Source organism: Apteryx rowi, unplaced genomic scaffold (assembly GCF_003343035.1).
Source record: "Apteryx rowi isolate R43461 unplaced genomic scaffold, aptRow1 scaffold_1093, whole genome shotgun sequence".
In the NCBI taxonomy this organism is placed as follows: domain Eukaryota; kingdom Metazoa; phylum Chordata; class Aves; order Apterygiformes; family Apterygidae; genus Apteryx; species Apteryx rowi.
This window is the reverse complement of record NW_020447301.1, coordinates 47,507-63,251: the sequence shown is the minus strand read 5'-3', so window position 1 is coordinate 63,251 and position 15,745 is coordinate 47,507. Positions and strand designations below refer to the sequence as shown.

At 38.4% G+C, this 15,745-nt stretch overlaps 1 protein-coding gene across 1 annotated transcript in view; it reads right to left on the bottom strand.

Annotated features, from left to right (window-relative positions):
• Nucleotides 1–10,480, bottom strand: part of LOC112969547 (probable acyl-CoA dehydrogenase 6) — an 85,186-nt gene extending 74,706 nt beyond the window's left edge. Inside the window, exons 1-2 of the mRNA XM_026072962.1 lie at nt 10,445–10,480; nt 316–436 (exon numbers count right to left, since the gene is read on the bottom strand). Coding sequence (XP_025928747.1) covers nt 316–436; nt 10,445–10,480 — 157 coding nt within the window. The remainder of the gene's footprint in view (nt 1–315; nt 437–10,444) is intronic.
• Nucleotides 10,481–15,745: the final 5,265 nt, after the last annotated feature.

Sequence of the window (15,745 nt, the reverse complement as noted above, 5' to 3'; positions counted from 1 at the left end):
AGGAAACAGAAGAAAGAAAACTCATTATACAGATTGTACATGAGAATTGAAATGGCATTAATTTCACTGATTTTCAATAACAATTACTTCATTTTTTAAGAATATTTATTTTTAGGAGAATATCAACTTGTGTTAGCTACATCATTTTCTGTAGTTGTACAGTTTGTAAGGTGCATGCCTGTCACTTGTGAATATAAGTAAGCTTTGCATTGAATTCTGAAGCATGTTTTGATCTGGAACAAAAGTGATTTGAAATAATGTCAAAAAATTCTATCACCGGCATCATCAATATTCAAGAGTTGTACACTCTCCTACCTGTTGGCTTATCCACACCAAGGAATCCAGCCTGTCCTAGGATTTTAAATACTTTATGTGCTGGGAACTGTCCTTCTTCTTCCCATTTGTCCACAAATGGATTAATCTCCTTGTTGATGATCTAGATTTGAAAAATACATTTAAAAAGTCATTAACAAAGACATTCCTACAGAAACACCTTTGACTACTTCTGTCTAAATACTTTAAATTAAAGAGAAAAAATGTATAGGGAAAGTGACATGGCATTTTGAAAGCACATGGATTTGCTTACTTTCTGTCAGATGCTCTTATTCTCCACCCATCCAATTAATGTAATAGATGCAATGATGCAAATATAAATTATTCTTTTAGCAGTTACAGATATTACAGTAGGAAATCATCAGGGCTAGTTTAAGGCTCTCCAAGGCTTATGAAAATAGCACTTCCCCCTCTCCATTCGTTATGTTTTCCCCTTTCCATTTATATTTCTGGATACAGCTTCTAGACAGTGACAGGAAGGGAAAGCTGGCATGTCCTCAGAGGAACCTTGCCAAAGAGGGATGACATTCAGTTCACAGGGATCACACAAGACACAGGCGACAAGCAATTCTGAAGGGCTTCAGTTCCTCACTGTTTACCTGAAATGCTATCAAGGACATAGCTGTTTGGGGCACTCAAGTCCTGTCTGAATTTAGATTTCCCTAGGGTTTAATAACACTAGAAATAATGGTCTTCCAAGTTTTATGCATTTTCAAGTATAATCCCTGGGCAACTCTTAGCTAAGACACACCTTGCAGAAGTCAATGTCCTGAGCTGTCTGACTACTGCCCTTGCTCTGCTCAGGCTGTTGTCTTCTCTCTCAGTCATCATGAGCAAAACACAGATGCCACGTTCAGTAACACTCTGGGATTTCAGAGCACAAGGGTTGTACATCTCATCCAACAAGCCCCAAATTTCAGTAGTTGTGCAAAGAGAGCAAACTGGGCAACCTGCAGTTTTCTCAGCCTATCTATAAGCACTTGAACTTCCTAACAAACCAGCTCTGTGCCTCGTAGCCCTGCATTACGTACCACAGGGGCAGATTCTGGCTTCTGCCAACTCTTTCTTGTTCCTTGAGCCCACCCTACCAATCTGTTACTGGGCAGCACATATTTTCAGTATCTTTCAAGATATTTCAGACTGTATACGGCCCATCTCTGTCTGCCTCCGCAAGCCAGTCCGGGGGTTGGGCATTAACTACTTCTGCTGGGCCTCCAGGTGCACCATGCATCTTTTTCAGCACACTTTAACACTGAACTCATAAGGTGCTCAAAACACAAAACAAAAAAGCCACCCTCTCTTCCCAAAACCAAACCTTATCAAAACAAATGTCAATTTTCAATGTAAAGTTAATATATTGCCTTTAATCTGTGAACATCATTTTATTCTTACGCAGATTTATAAGACAGGATTTATTATTTTAAGTACTTACTAGTCTTTTCTCCACACCAAATAAACAAAAGTCCTGTGGTGCTAACTATTTCTTAAACTGGAAAAAGATTCTTCTCCTTCTCAAACCGCTAAGCTGATGAGAGCCTGTGGAGTGTTCTTTTGAGGTATCTATTCATTGCACATTCTTCAGAGAATTTTAGCCCATACGTGCCTGTTTTCTGCTTCCCAGCTGGCCAAAGAAACAAGGATGCTTCTTCTCAGGTAGCACAAAATCACTTTTTCATCTCTCTCACCAAATTCTGAGAAACATTTATACTGAATGTGTAACTTGTTCAATAATTTTCACCTCTCTCCCTCTCTTATACTGAATAATGTAGGCCCCAGGTCACTAGTAACAAAATGTTGCTGTAGTTCTTTCTCCCTAGGACACTATCTAGGATAGTCTACACATAAGTTTCTATACTGCCATGTCCCAGATGCTCAGATTCTAGTATGTGGACCCTTAATGTTGAGTTGCAGGCAAAGAAATACCTTTTTGACTTCACTCTTTGTTTGTAGTAACTTTCGGTAATGTTCACCTGATAGCATCCAGGAAAATGCCTCAAAGTTATTATAAAATGTGCACAGAAAGTTATCACAATGTTTTGATAGATCTTGGCAAAAGTGAAGTGAGTGTAGTAACAGCTTTGTGCCTATTAGGGCTGGTACTGGGCCAAGCGTTTCACTGCCTACATATAAAGCTACCTTTGAAGTTAAACAGAGGCAGAAGAATGACTAAGGCATTAGACTCATAAGTTTTTTACATCATTCCTGCAGATTATAACCTGCTTGCTTCTGTGCCTTTGAGTAAAACTCAAATTATTTAACAGAACCAAAAGCTAGCTATTACCAAGAAAAGTAAAACTTGCAATTTCTAGTAAAACAAGGTTTATCTTGCATGATACAACAAAAAGATGAAGAAAGCCTCACTGAACAAACTGCAAACAGCATATGCTTCTAATATCAAGAAAAAATAAAAATCTCAGTCAAGACACCGATATCCACAATTGTTATCTAGTCATTTCGCTGTCCACCATAAGCTGTATTTTTTTAAACAGATGAAATAGGTCTTGTCAAAAGTGTTCAGACACTCAAATACAAAAAAATCACACGTTATTTACAATCATAAATAAGATTCTACATGCCTGAAAACAGGTTAGTTTGCTTAAACTCATTCCTTTAAAAGTATCATTCCTTGAAATAAGTCATCAGAAAACATACATCCTCAGGTAATTTGTACAGCATCAGTCAGGCATGAGGAGCAGGCCATGGGGCGATCGGAGGACAAAAAGCTCAGGTAGAGAGGGCACCTAGGGGGGCACATCCCCTTTTACACGTAAACCACATCGCTGCAGAACTGCAATGCTGGGCAGCTGGCTGGTGTTTTAGCACCAATTGTCCGATATTATCATCCCTTCACACATAAGTTAACGGAAACAGGGAGATGTGTTTTCAAAGGACCAAGTCAGCAATCCTGACTGAAAGAACATGTACAATTACAGAATGCGTACTTCAAACACTTCTAAAGACAGGTTTATTTGGATGCAGGTCAAATATGCTGCATACCTAACTATTCGATGTGCCCCTTCCTTTGGCTTTGGCCAGTTTCTCAGATCCGTGCCCCCAAAGAAATATTTCAAGCTTGAATTAATTTAAATCTTGATTAATTTTGAGTTAACTTTAATTTGTGAATACACACAGCATGTTAAACACTGTCAGCACAAATTATGCAAGCACCTTAATTTAAATCATATACACAGGTATACAGTGTTTGGCAAATATACAGAAGCAAGCTTTCAGCAGTAGTTGAGCAGCAGTTCTATTTATTTTTATAGGCTTTATCATGAGAAGTGTAGAAAACATGGGTGATAACATTTAGACTTACATTACTAGGATACTGACTGTAGTAAGACCTAAAACTCCTCTCAGAGATTTTAACACTGCATCTGGAACAATAAATGCTATCTGACAGATATTCCCAAGCACAAAGGTAATCTTTTTACCTAATCTAGATGGCTAAATCTCAACAGAATTTGGGATATATATATATAGTTGATTTGGAAGCCATATTTCTTTTCTGCTTGCTGATAAAGTACTAGTAAACCACAATAACAGGAATTCTGTTCTTTTCCTGATGACGAGGGCATAGTAAGCCTCATGCACAACACTGGTATTTTTCTCAGGCCGCTCCATTCAAATCATACAAACTCAAATCTAAAGGACTCAGCTTTGGAGACAACATTGATTTAGTCTACATCTCAGTGTGAGCTCTAGCTGCTCTCTGGGAAGCGTCTAAAAGAAGGGTATAATAGCTGATATCAACCCTGTTTTTTTTTTTTTAATAAAGTCATTATTGTTATTATTAAACAATGTGGATATTTGCCCAGTAGGAAACTAATCAAGCCAAAAACTCATTTCATTTTTGATAAAAAAATAAAAGTCTTTTTATTTAAAGTAGTCTTTACAAAGTTGTGTGAAAAACAGCACCTGTCACTACCTGCTCAGGAAAAGGGAAATGGAGCGGGAAAAGACAGAGAGATGCAGATTTTTTGTTATAGATTATTCTAATCTCTCCCTAAAACAGACAGGTGGAAATAGCTCCCCAAAATATTGCCAGATAATTGTATGTTTTGATTATTTTTCAGAGGAAATTATAGTATACTATTTAAATGAGAAAAGAAACAAAAAAAATTGGGGGATTTTCCTTTGCACAGTGCCCTGTTATCATATCAGCACCTAGCCAGAAATATTAATGATTTGCATTTAATTCTCACTATATTCTATAACAAGTATGCTATTTCTACAAGATTAGAATATGTAATTGAATTAATTTGTGTACTCAGAGCATATATAGATGTCCTGCACAAGAATTAAAGATTTCTTTCCATTATTCACCAGCAAGTTTAACTTTTATCAAGCAATTCAAATTAGAAGTTAAAGACTGTAACAATTTCTACATGTGCTATCTCCTACATCTATCTCTAATAATACTGTGGTAATATAATATTTCAGTGCACAATAAGCAGGACAATATAATGCCTGAATCTTGAAATGAATTCATTAAACTAAATTCTTACGAAAGGGCAGAATTTTTACTAAAGCTTACAGCGAGTTATACTTAAGCTGAGATTAGACTTACTAGAAAAGCATCAGAAAACATATGAGAAAGGCATATTTCAATTAAGAAGACTAAATGCATTCAGTGGTGCCATATAACGCTATCACATTATGTTAACGAGAGCATTTTTTTCTTTAAAATCCAGTTATAGTAATTGAACTTAGCTCTATTAATATAATAACTAAAATAACACAACTAATGGAGTCTTTAATGTAATGAAAAAAGTAAAATAAATAAGCAAAAAAATCACTAATGATAGTTTTTCACTGATTATATCTGGACAATCAGCAAAAGACTGAATTGAAAGAACAGAGAAAACAGATCAGAAAAACTTGGCCTTGACACCATCAATAATTAAAGAAAATAATTAACAGCTCGCATTACAACAATCCTCCTTACAATTTTGTACACAATCTCTGGCAGCAACTACTGCACTATAAAACAATTTACCATCCTACATATACTGGTGTTCAGGACAGACAGTATTTTAGCAAGCAGTAAGAATTTAAGGAGAGCTGATGTAGCCAAACCCACTACACTGTTCATAACTACTAAAACGACCCTATAAAAGTCATCAAAGTTGTCGTGGGAATGAGTTTCCTGTTGGTGAGCTCTTGGTGACTACCGCTCAGGACCCTCTGCAAGTCTTCCCAGTTTCTCCTCAGAGGTATCTAGCTCTCTTTGTTGACCAGGTACAGGGACTAAAGAGGAATTTATGCATCTAAATAATAGTTGTTTGCTTCCAACATGTTGCTCTCATTTGGGATCACATCTGAGACACAGCACAGTAGAATGGGTTTTCCCACAAATATTCCCTGTTTCTTCTCGCTCCTGGGCTTAGAGGCCACGGTTCTCCCTCAGTTCTCTCACAATTCTTCTTGAGCTCTAGGCAAAGCTTTTCAGTAATATTCTTAAAAAAAAGGTAACTGAAAAGCAACAGGGAAGGAGACTGGGATATGGAAATACATTCAGTGCTGAATTGCCCAAGACAGAATCAGAGCAAATCCAGCTGAGTGAGGAAAGGGGGTTGAAAAAGGAGGTTCCTTTGGAGGTTCCCCCAACAGGTGGTTTCTGACCATTCCTGCCTCTTGAGAGACTGTGGCGAGTCTGATATTTCTGCCACATGGCACCTGGCTGACAAGGATGTCTGTCTGTGTATGATGGACAAAATGGAGTCCTGCTGTCCTTCTGCACTTAGGAGATCCCTTCCAGTGTTGGTAGCATGGTCACCTACCTTGAAAATTAGGACAATCAATTCTACAGCTTGCCAAAGGATTTATTTGATTCTAATATGGTTTTTCTAATGAAGAGACATATACGTTTTTGTGCAACTTTCTCTGAATAGCAGTTGTTTCTGTACTGAGGGTCCCCATAATACACGCCAGGAGATCCTGCCATGGCAGGAGCCATGGACTGCCAGGGCCTGGGGTGGCTGGATCACCCAGTCTGGTGATGATGAACACTGCGGTGACAAGCCTTGACCTGCAGCAGCCAGTGCGCAAACAGAAAGGCCATCATTCAGTCTCTGATGACATGACGTGCAGAAGCAAAGGCAGTATATGACTTGGAAGACCACAACAGTTTAAAAATAACCCCATCACACATTTATATTTAACCACATGTTAGGCAGAAAACACTCCTTGCAGCACTCCTTGCTTAACCAGGCTTCTCATATGAAGCTATTTAGCACAGTCTTTTGGCAACCAAAATCCAACATTACAAGCTTGCCTGAGGTCTGAAGTGATCTAGTCAGCAAAGCTGTAAGCTGCCATTTCCTCCTTCAGGATACATACCACAACAGGGTGATTCACTGCAGATTTTCAGGAAGTTCTACAGATCTTTTTTTTTGAAAGGGATTGTTTTTTCAGTACTAATATAAGCAGGGGAATATCCATCCAAAACCAGGGATTTTATCTCTCAGCCTCTGGCCCTCTCTCCTTCTCTTATAAAAACATGCTTTCCTCTTCTTGGTCAGGACTCACCTGGAAAATCGATGTAAAAAAGGTGACCCATGACTATACAAGGGGTTCTGTAAAGGTAGTGAACATCCTAGACTCTGCAGAAAATCTTAAACTTTTGCATGAGGAAGACTCTCTCTTGCCCACAAGGTGGAAGATGTGGCATTTGGATACAGTCTGTGCCTATCACTCTGTATTCACACTTGACTATTGAGCCAAATTTATGATGCAACATCTGTATTAATGAATGTCTACAGACTACTGCTAAAGAACTTGCCCTTTTAGAATAGGGGATTTGGGACTGGGCCTCAGTGACAATAAAGAAACTTCCGTGCTCTGAGCTGTCATCAGGCTATTGCTGAGAAGAAATCAAGAAAACATTTTCCACAATGATGCAAGGTTGAACTTAAGAAGTTCAATTTAAGTGTAGACATCTGTTTCATAACTCTGCAAAAAACAGTTGGCAGGAAAAAGGTCCTAAAAGCAGAATATTCAGATAATTAATATAAAGAACAAAAAAGTAGTAATTTTGACTTAAGCTTTTTAAAGCAGTGTTATTAGTTTTACAAACCCCAAACCAAAAAGTTCTGAAATTTTAATCTAGAAGGAAATTCCTTTTAAATTCTTAATATTTTCAAGCCATCATCAAGATATTAAATAACGATGTGAGCACAGCACATTAAGTCCTGTGGGTTTTTTTCCACTGTTTCCCCCATATTTTAATATGTATAACTCAAAATTTACAGCCAGTAGCAATTAATTTAGAGAAAATTGTTTAACAATTCACAAAAACTTTTTTTTAAAAAAGAAGCTTTGATTTCTTTCCATATTTTTCTGTAAGTACTAGAATCATTTTTTCAAAGTATTTAGTTATTCTATTTAAGATTTTCAATCTTGTTTTTCCCCTTATCTAAACCTAAAATAAGGAATTACCACATGTATCCACATGTTCTTTTCCAAAAACCTTATCACACTTGAAGGAAATACATTCCCCCCCAAATTGTATCATTGTTTTACCATTCATCTCTTTTTATCACATTTTTTTTTTCTCATTATAATTGAGGACTAATAGGTCCTGAAACATGAATTCAAATTTAGAAATATTTGTCAACTACAGCAATAAATATTTGTAAGGGTTTTTTTTTGTTGTTTTGCTTCATTTGAAAAGAGAAAGATTGACCTAGCCCATGTAAGCAAACTTACTGATATAACCCCAAACACATTCAATAAATAAAACAGATGCATGGACTGAAATTTGCAGACTAAAAAACAATGGGACAGAAGCTCTGTATAAATGGGATTAGACAGCAGGATGGGCTGTTCTTACTTGTCATCATCTCCTTTTGAACTATAAGCAAACACTTCTGAGCAAGGAATTGAGTGACTGAGGGAGTACTTAAAAACAGAAGGTAGGAAAGTTGCTCTAGAAACTTTGCCCTCAATTCATGAATGTGCCAGATGTTCATACACCAGCAGGGATGTCTGCCAACTCCTTCCCCTTGAAAAGGTCTGGACCTGGGAAGATCCACAAGACCATGCTCTGCTGTCTTTATCCTTCAGTTAACTTTGGTCTCCCCAACTTTTCATGTAAACCTGACCCACTTGTTCTGCATGGCAACTGCAGAGCAAGACATGACCACATCTGGAGAGCAAGACATGATCAGTCAGGTGAGAAAACAGCTGTACAAAAAGGACACTTCAAGCCAGCCAGAAAATATCACCAAAAAGGAAAAAAGAGAGATAAGTCAAAATATGACTTTTTTTTTTTAATCTCCATATCTAAAAGTCTTACATAATGAAATACTTCTCAGCAAAATAATGGCTTCACCTCCTCTGTTTAAACACATTGACAATCCCTTTGACTTTGTGGGATTACATACAGTTAAAGTTAGGTGCACACTGAAGTACCTTGCTGAGCATGGGCTGCATGGCAGGAACTTCTGCTCACCATACCATTTAAATAATAAGCAATGCAATCTGCTTATTTGGCATATAAAGGTACTAAACATTTCACACGATAATGAGAGAGAAGCATCAATCACATTAGTCAGGTATGTTATGTATACCCCCGCAACCTACTGTGTGCACGTGTGTATGTTTAGACATAAATACATACAGATTCCAGGTTATTTAGCTTTCCCCCTGCTTTTTCCTTTCCCAGTGGGTGGTATGCAAGCTTGAAATTGTAAGAATTAAGGAGAAAAAGAGAGTCACTAAAGCTTAGAACTATGAAGGTGGTTCAAAGGGGCAGGCGACACATTTTGCTAGAGCCTGGGATATCTTTAGGATTTTTCTGCTTTTCTATTCATTACTGCGAAATGAGGGTGAAGAGGCCTGGCTCACATCTGGCTTTCCCCACTGCCATTAGACATAGCTGTGGCCAGGGCTGAGCTTCCAGAGGAACTTCCAGTGGATTTAAAACCAATCCTCAGTAGGCTCATATAAGAGAAAAATAGAAGAATTTCCTCACCACTGGAAAAGGCATGGCTGAAATGGAAAGATATACTTTTAAAACTGACTAATTACAGCACCACAATTCCTTTTTGTACCATCAATTTAGCCATGTTACAAGCAACAGAAGAATCATGTGATTTGCTACAGCACTGGGGATGCAAAGACTGCAGTGATCAGCAAATGCAGGAACAAATAGTTACTAAATGAAATTGTATTTTCCCATTCTCAAGGGAAAAAAAATGGGGGAGGGAAAAACTCTATAACGTAAGAGTTGGAAGGATCTCATTATATAATGAAACAGACCTGTCCTCATTTATTTTTACAAAATCTGATTTCCAGCAGAAAGGCACACACATTATGAGGGTTATGTAATTTCTTCCTCTCTGTTCATTTGGCAGCAATTGGGCACGCTTCTGTTTAAATCACCACATTTCTTCCCTCTCACTGAGGCACAGTTCCTTGCAACATACATAATACATAAAAGTAAAGCTGATTATTAGTTCAGAAATTTGAGTACTGCAAATCTTTTGGTCCCATATGTCTGGCTGCAGTTTTCACTCCAGGAAGCAAAAAAGAAAAAAAAAAGAAACAAAAAAAAGAAACAAAATGAACCACACAATTTGTGCCACACTTAACGAAAGCTTAAAAACCTTCAAGCCCTCCAGGGAGCGAAGGGCTGAGCAGAAGTACATGCTCTGCCTCCACTCTGCCAAACCGCCAGTGCAGCCATGAGCTGCACCACTGGGTATTTTGTCACCTTGGCACACACCTTCACCCTGCTAAGAAAATAAAAGATCCAGCCCAGTGACTGGGGAACTGAGTCCAGCTTAACCTTTTCCTCGGGAATGAGATGCTGAAAGACCAGCTACAACTGGGGAAGGACCCACATAAGCCTAGGCTACTCCTCCTCCTTCACCACATCCCTCTACCCCAGCCCAAAGGATAGACAAATACATTTGCAAAGAGTTCTGAAATTAGAAAATTGGTTATGTATTTACATTTAGTTTCATAGAATTTATTTTCTCCTTTAACCACATTCAGATTTTTACACCTATGCTATTTTTCTGTCTCGTTGGGAATAGCTACTGTATCTTCCATTAACCAAACCACAATGAACAAAGCAATATGCCATCAAAAGAACATTTCTCACCTCCCAATACTCAACACCACGTGTTTCAAGCCACATGGGGCCCTGTATTCTACTTGGACAAAAAAAAAAAGTTATTGTTACAGTGATGTTCTTGCAAAAACTGAAAACTCTCCTGGGGATCTAGAAGATATGTTCACACCTCAAGTTCTATGGTATTCATGGATATATATACACTATATACAAAAACATAAGCAATTTATGGTATCCAAGGAGAGATATATAATAAACATAACTTCTACCTGGGCAGAGAATAAGGTTTCCCCCTGCCATTACTGTCACAGTATTTCTCCAATATCCATTCACAGCTAGAGATAAGTCATGCATCTCTGAACGTCAAAGTTTTAAAAATAAGAATAGTGGGAACAGAGTTGGTTAGGAAACCCAGAAAGATTTTTGGAAGAGTACTTAGAAGATCAGAACATTTACCCCTAACAGCTATTTATTTCAAGCCCACCACTGTGGAGTCCTTGTGACTTACATAGTTATTAACGTGAACACACAAAACTCATTTTCTTTCCCTCTTCTTCAGTCAGCAGGATTTTTTTATGCATGTGGTGTCACTGTGGGGAAAAACTAGGTCAAAGAAATTCCCTTTTCCACCTACAACTAGCCAGACAACTGCATCCCTCATTTGACTGGATTCAGGCTCAGCTACAGAGACCAGAAATTCTGTTCAAGAGAATTGCGATTCTTTATATTTCGTAAGGAAGCAAACTCCCCAAGTGCTCTGCAAGTCTCACTGCACTTCACACTTCTAATCTCTTCACTGAGCACAAGTGCAACATACCTAGAAACTTGGGACATAGGACTGTCCCAGGCAACTTGATCTTCAGCTGGAGGGCTCGTTCCAGAAGAAATTAGAATGAGTACAAACCACACTGTTTTCACAACACAATATGTAAAGACATTTTTTCCAGCCTAGAGTACAGTGAAACCAGAATTGGTGAGAACAAGGGTATGGTTATTCCTACAATTTGAGGGCAAATGCATTCAAAGTGAGGCAATCCCATGGGAGCAAAAATTTCTGCTTCAGATCAAGTCAGTCTAGGTGCTGATCTCAGACAAGTCTTTAGGGTGGCTGGCAGTTGTTGCTACTTGTATGCAGTTATGAAAGCAATGTATTACCTACACAACTGTGGCGTTTTTGTCCCCCCGACTCATATTTTCTGAGGTACAATGTAAAGCCCACCAGAGGTCTGGATATTACAGTTTAGAGTCTGCTTTTGCCTTTGGGTTACATCCCAAAAGGAGCAAAACAAGCTATCACACTGTGAGCCACACCATCCCAGGCCACCTCTCCACTGCAAGGTATTAGGAATGAATTTGACTTCATGAAATTGTTTGACAGTATCCAACTTCAAATGTTTGTGCCTCAGGAGTTCATCCCTCTTCGCCACCCACAATGTTCCCTGTCACTGGGCACAGCACCAAATGCAGTACCTGGGTGGAGGTGGAATTTCAATATTGGGTAATAGTTGGAGAGGATGGCTGTTTTAAGCAATGCTTTTCAAGTGCTGGCTGTGGTATATGGTTCATTAGGACTGACAGACTTCCTTCAGGAGATCTGTTAGCAGAGGTTCCAGGTGTTCACGGTACTTTCCCACCAGCCAGGATCACAAGCGGCAACCAGGTTTTCCTGTAGCCCGCGAGTGGGCTGCATTCAGACAGGGAGAGGTGCACTACTACACCCAGAGAGGTAGTCTTGCATATAAGACATAGCTTACTGACTGCACCCAAGAGGCCCAGATCATGACTGAATCCTTTAGATAAAAGAGAAAATATTCATTTCTAGGAACTCATCTTAATGCAGTTATTGCCTTCACCTTTTCTTTGTCTCTCATCACTAAGAGGCAGAACAATATTCTCTAGAGCTATCCAAATCATGGCTCTGCATGTGCTAAACTACAGATGGGAAGCCATCACAAACTCGCAGCTTATGCCATTTTATGTATTTGCTGGTACTTAAACCATGCTCATCACCATATCAGCCAAGTACCTGGTAAGTTTGAGGTACCCTCAAAGATTAATACAGTTGACAGAGACCTCACTGAAAGCTCTATTAGTTTGCAATACTGAATCACTAGTTAAAGATTTGGACTGTCATCTCAACCACAAGAAGCTTACACAAGATCTACCTACTTATTGCTCCAGCATCACAGGAAACATTTTTAAATTCAGTATGCTTTAGTTCCTTCTATTCTCCATTTATATTTGGGGGGGGGGGGAGGGAAACAGGACACCAGGAGTTGAGAGAAAGCTAAGCTGAAATAACAAGCTTCACATTTCTCTTTGAGCATGGTGATTTTTCTCCAGGTTTTTATCAACTTCCCCTGGAAATGGCTGGTTTCTTCTCAAGAATAACAGGGAGCTGTTTATAATTTTCTTTCCAGTCCCCCCCACCATGTCTTTGAAAATGCAATCAGAATAGCAGAAGCACCCTCACGCCTGTACAGGAGCTCCACTCTCACACATGTGGTAGAGCACTTCTCCAATTCAGTTTCTCATCCGTCAGCAAGCTTGGGGGAGGCRTGAGGGTGCCAGCAGGGGAGAAGGGCTCACAACAATGGAAAAAATCTCGCAGCAGCTGTGAGGAGCTTGTTCTGCAGCGGTATCAGAGAGATCTCATCGTTTCAGACATTTCTGGCACTTTTAGTGACGCAGCATGATTAGTGCATTCTGCTGCCTGTACTAGTTTGCCCAGTCTCAAGTTTACATGCTGTATTTTGAAGACTGCAGTAAATAACATGGCAAATTGCAGATATAATGGCATTTCTGGAAATACTTATAATTATTAAACTTGACTTATTTTTGTAGAGAAACTAATGCTCTAATTTCTTGTGACCAGTTAAAAAGTAATTATTAAAAACAATCTCAGGGAACATATAGCTTAGGTAGCATTTGGTCTTAGCAGCTTTAGTAACCAGGAATCTTCAGTTCTTAAATACACCGAAAATGTAACAACCGTTCTATATATACACAAGCCCAGCTGTGTGACAGAAAATAATTTTAAGAAGCACACTAAGTATTTTGAAGGTCTCCTATCAGTGTTCATCTAWCAAGCTTGATCTTCAGGGACTGGAGCTAGATGTAGGCTTTCAAGCTCCCTATGAGCTCAAATGGGGGAAAAAAAAAAAAAATCTCACAGAAAGCCAAAGTCTTGAACAAAGTAAGCTGAAAGACAGGATATCTTTAAGACTACAGTGACAACTGGCTGGGAACTGTAACATGGATCACTGTGTGCCTGGGGGCAGAAGGAAAGATTTGATGTCACATTTCCATGCAAACATGATCTAAAGTGATGTAAGCAAAGTTACATCTTCTGAGCTCTCATACCAAAATCTGTAATCATCACAGACATTTGCACAGTTGTAAACTGCTTATTAAGATACAATTTTAGTTGTCACAAGTGCACACATATGTTGTCTAATCCAATCAGGTGTGACATTTAAAAAGCAGTATAGTAGCTGGACCTGAACCACAGATATATCTCTTAGGCCCAATTCTCCTGCCTGAAGATGTTCATTGAGGAGTGTAACTAAATGCAGTGGAAACATGTTCTGACATGAATAATTGGGCAAAAAATCCAGTGTTTGGATACAGCAACTGGAATCTCAGATGTATGCAAACTACTCTGACACTGAGCAACAAATAAGAAACAATTCTGCTTATAAAATTGCCATTACTGCATTTTTGCTACATAATGAAGCATTTCTATGTTAAATGACATTTTTCCTATAATCAGAAAAAACTTTCTTCAAAGCTTGCTTGATTGTGCTAAAGTTCATTTTTTCTCTCCCACATTCCTAAATTCTGGTTTAAAAGCAACTCTTTGGTATGGATGCACTGGATGCATCCTTTATTACACTGGTATATCCCTGCTAGCTCTTCCAATAACAACAATATCAATTTTGGAAGTTTCCTCTCTGTTAAATTACTGCCAAGATTTTTTGGCAGTAGTAAAGGAAATTGCTGTGTTTATCTATACCATTTCTATATCAGAAATCTGCCCCCAAAATGTTTATATGATGTTTCTGTCAAACATAAGTCAGATGACAAAGGCCACTGCAAATACCCCAGAATCTGGGAATACAATTTGTTCCCTTAGATAGAAAGACAGTGCAAAATCTGTGAGGCCTATTAATGACAGTTTTTTTTAAATGTCTCCTTCCTGAAAATTACTTCAGGTATATGATAAATGTTTTAAAAATACAGATCCAAGTCACATATTTTGCAGCTTCTGCTGTCTTTCCTCTCTCCTTGTCTCTCAGTTTAGTGAGAAACTTGCTTTCAGGAGATTTATTTATAACACCAGCAGTCAGTTTGCTATTCTGTTGCTACTTTTATACTTTGCTACAAAGTTAAAAAATCTAACTCCATCCAAGGTGCTCCAGTGACAACAGCCATCACCCTTCAGTATTCTGCAGAAGGTCAAAAAGAGTCATATTCTTCTGACAGAGAATTCACAGTGATTTTACTGGAAAGTTACAGTGAATCTCTGTTTAATTAAGATTCTGCATGCTTTAATACACAGGAGCTTTAATTCTTGTAAAGATTCATCTATTAATAAGCAGAAAACTTATGACACTGTCAACAAGTTAGCTCTGACATACAAACCAAGAGCGGCAAATAAGGTAGTGTCCTTTGGTGGAGTCTCACTTTCACAGGAATTGCCTTTAGCCTACAGAGATGTAACACACTAACTAGAGCAAGTCATCGCAACTAATCTCATTTATATCAGATGCAGCTCCAGCAGAATATGTGCCAACACATTTCAAACCTATTTCCCAAAGCTTCTTACTACTAATGCCAGAGGAAAGAAAAATTGACAGTAAATACAATATAAATGCATATGCTTACAGCTATGCACACACACACAGTAGGTTAAATCTTTTCTCTGCAAGCAAGTAATACTATAAGCTAATTACTGCAACAAGTTGCAGGATGCCAGTGCGCTGCAAGCACTGTTCAACAAGTTAAGAAAAAGTTACATTTTTGATTTCCAAGAGGAAGGGTGGTGACCTATAAAGTTGTAAAGGAAACCACTCAACAAGTTTATTTCAATGCCCTTGCTAAAAACAGCTCCCTGGAATTATAGGAGTCTCCTCCTCATCCTGCTCAGAACAATTGGAAAAGTACAGACCATTTAAAATACACTAAATTAATAGATTAAAAAAATAGAATRTATGGAGACAAAAAATAAGAGTTCATTGTTAATGGAATTACTTTGCTTATTTCTCCAATTTCTCTGGTAGTTGCATTTAGATTTATCCAGTGGAAAGAGTGCCTCAAATTAAATAACAG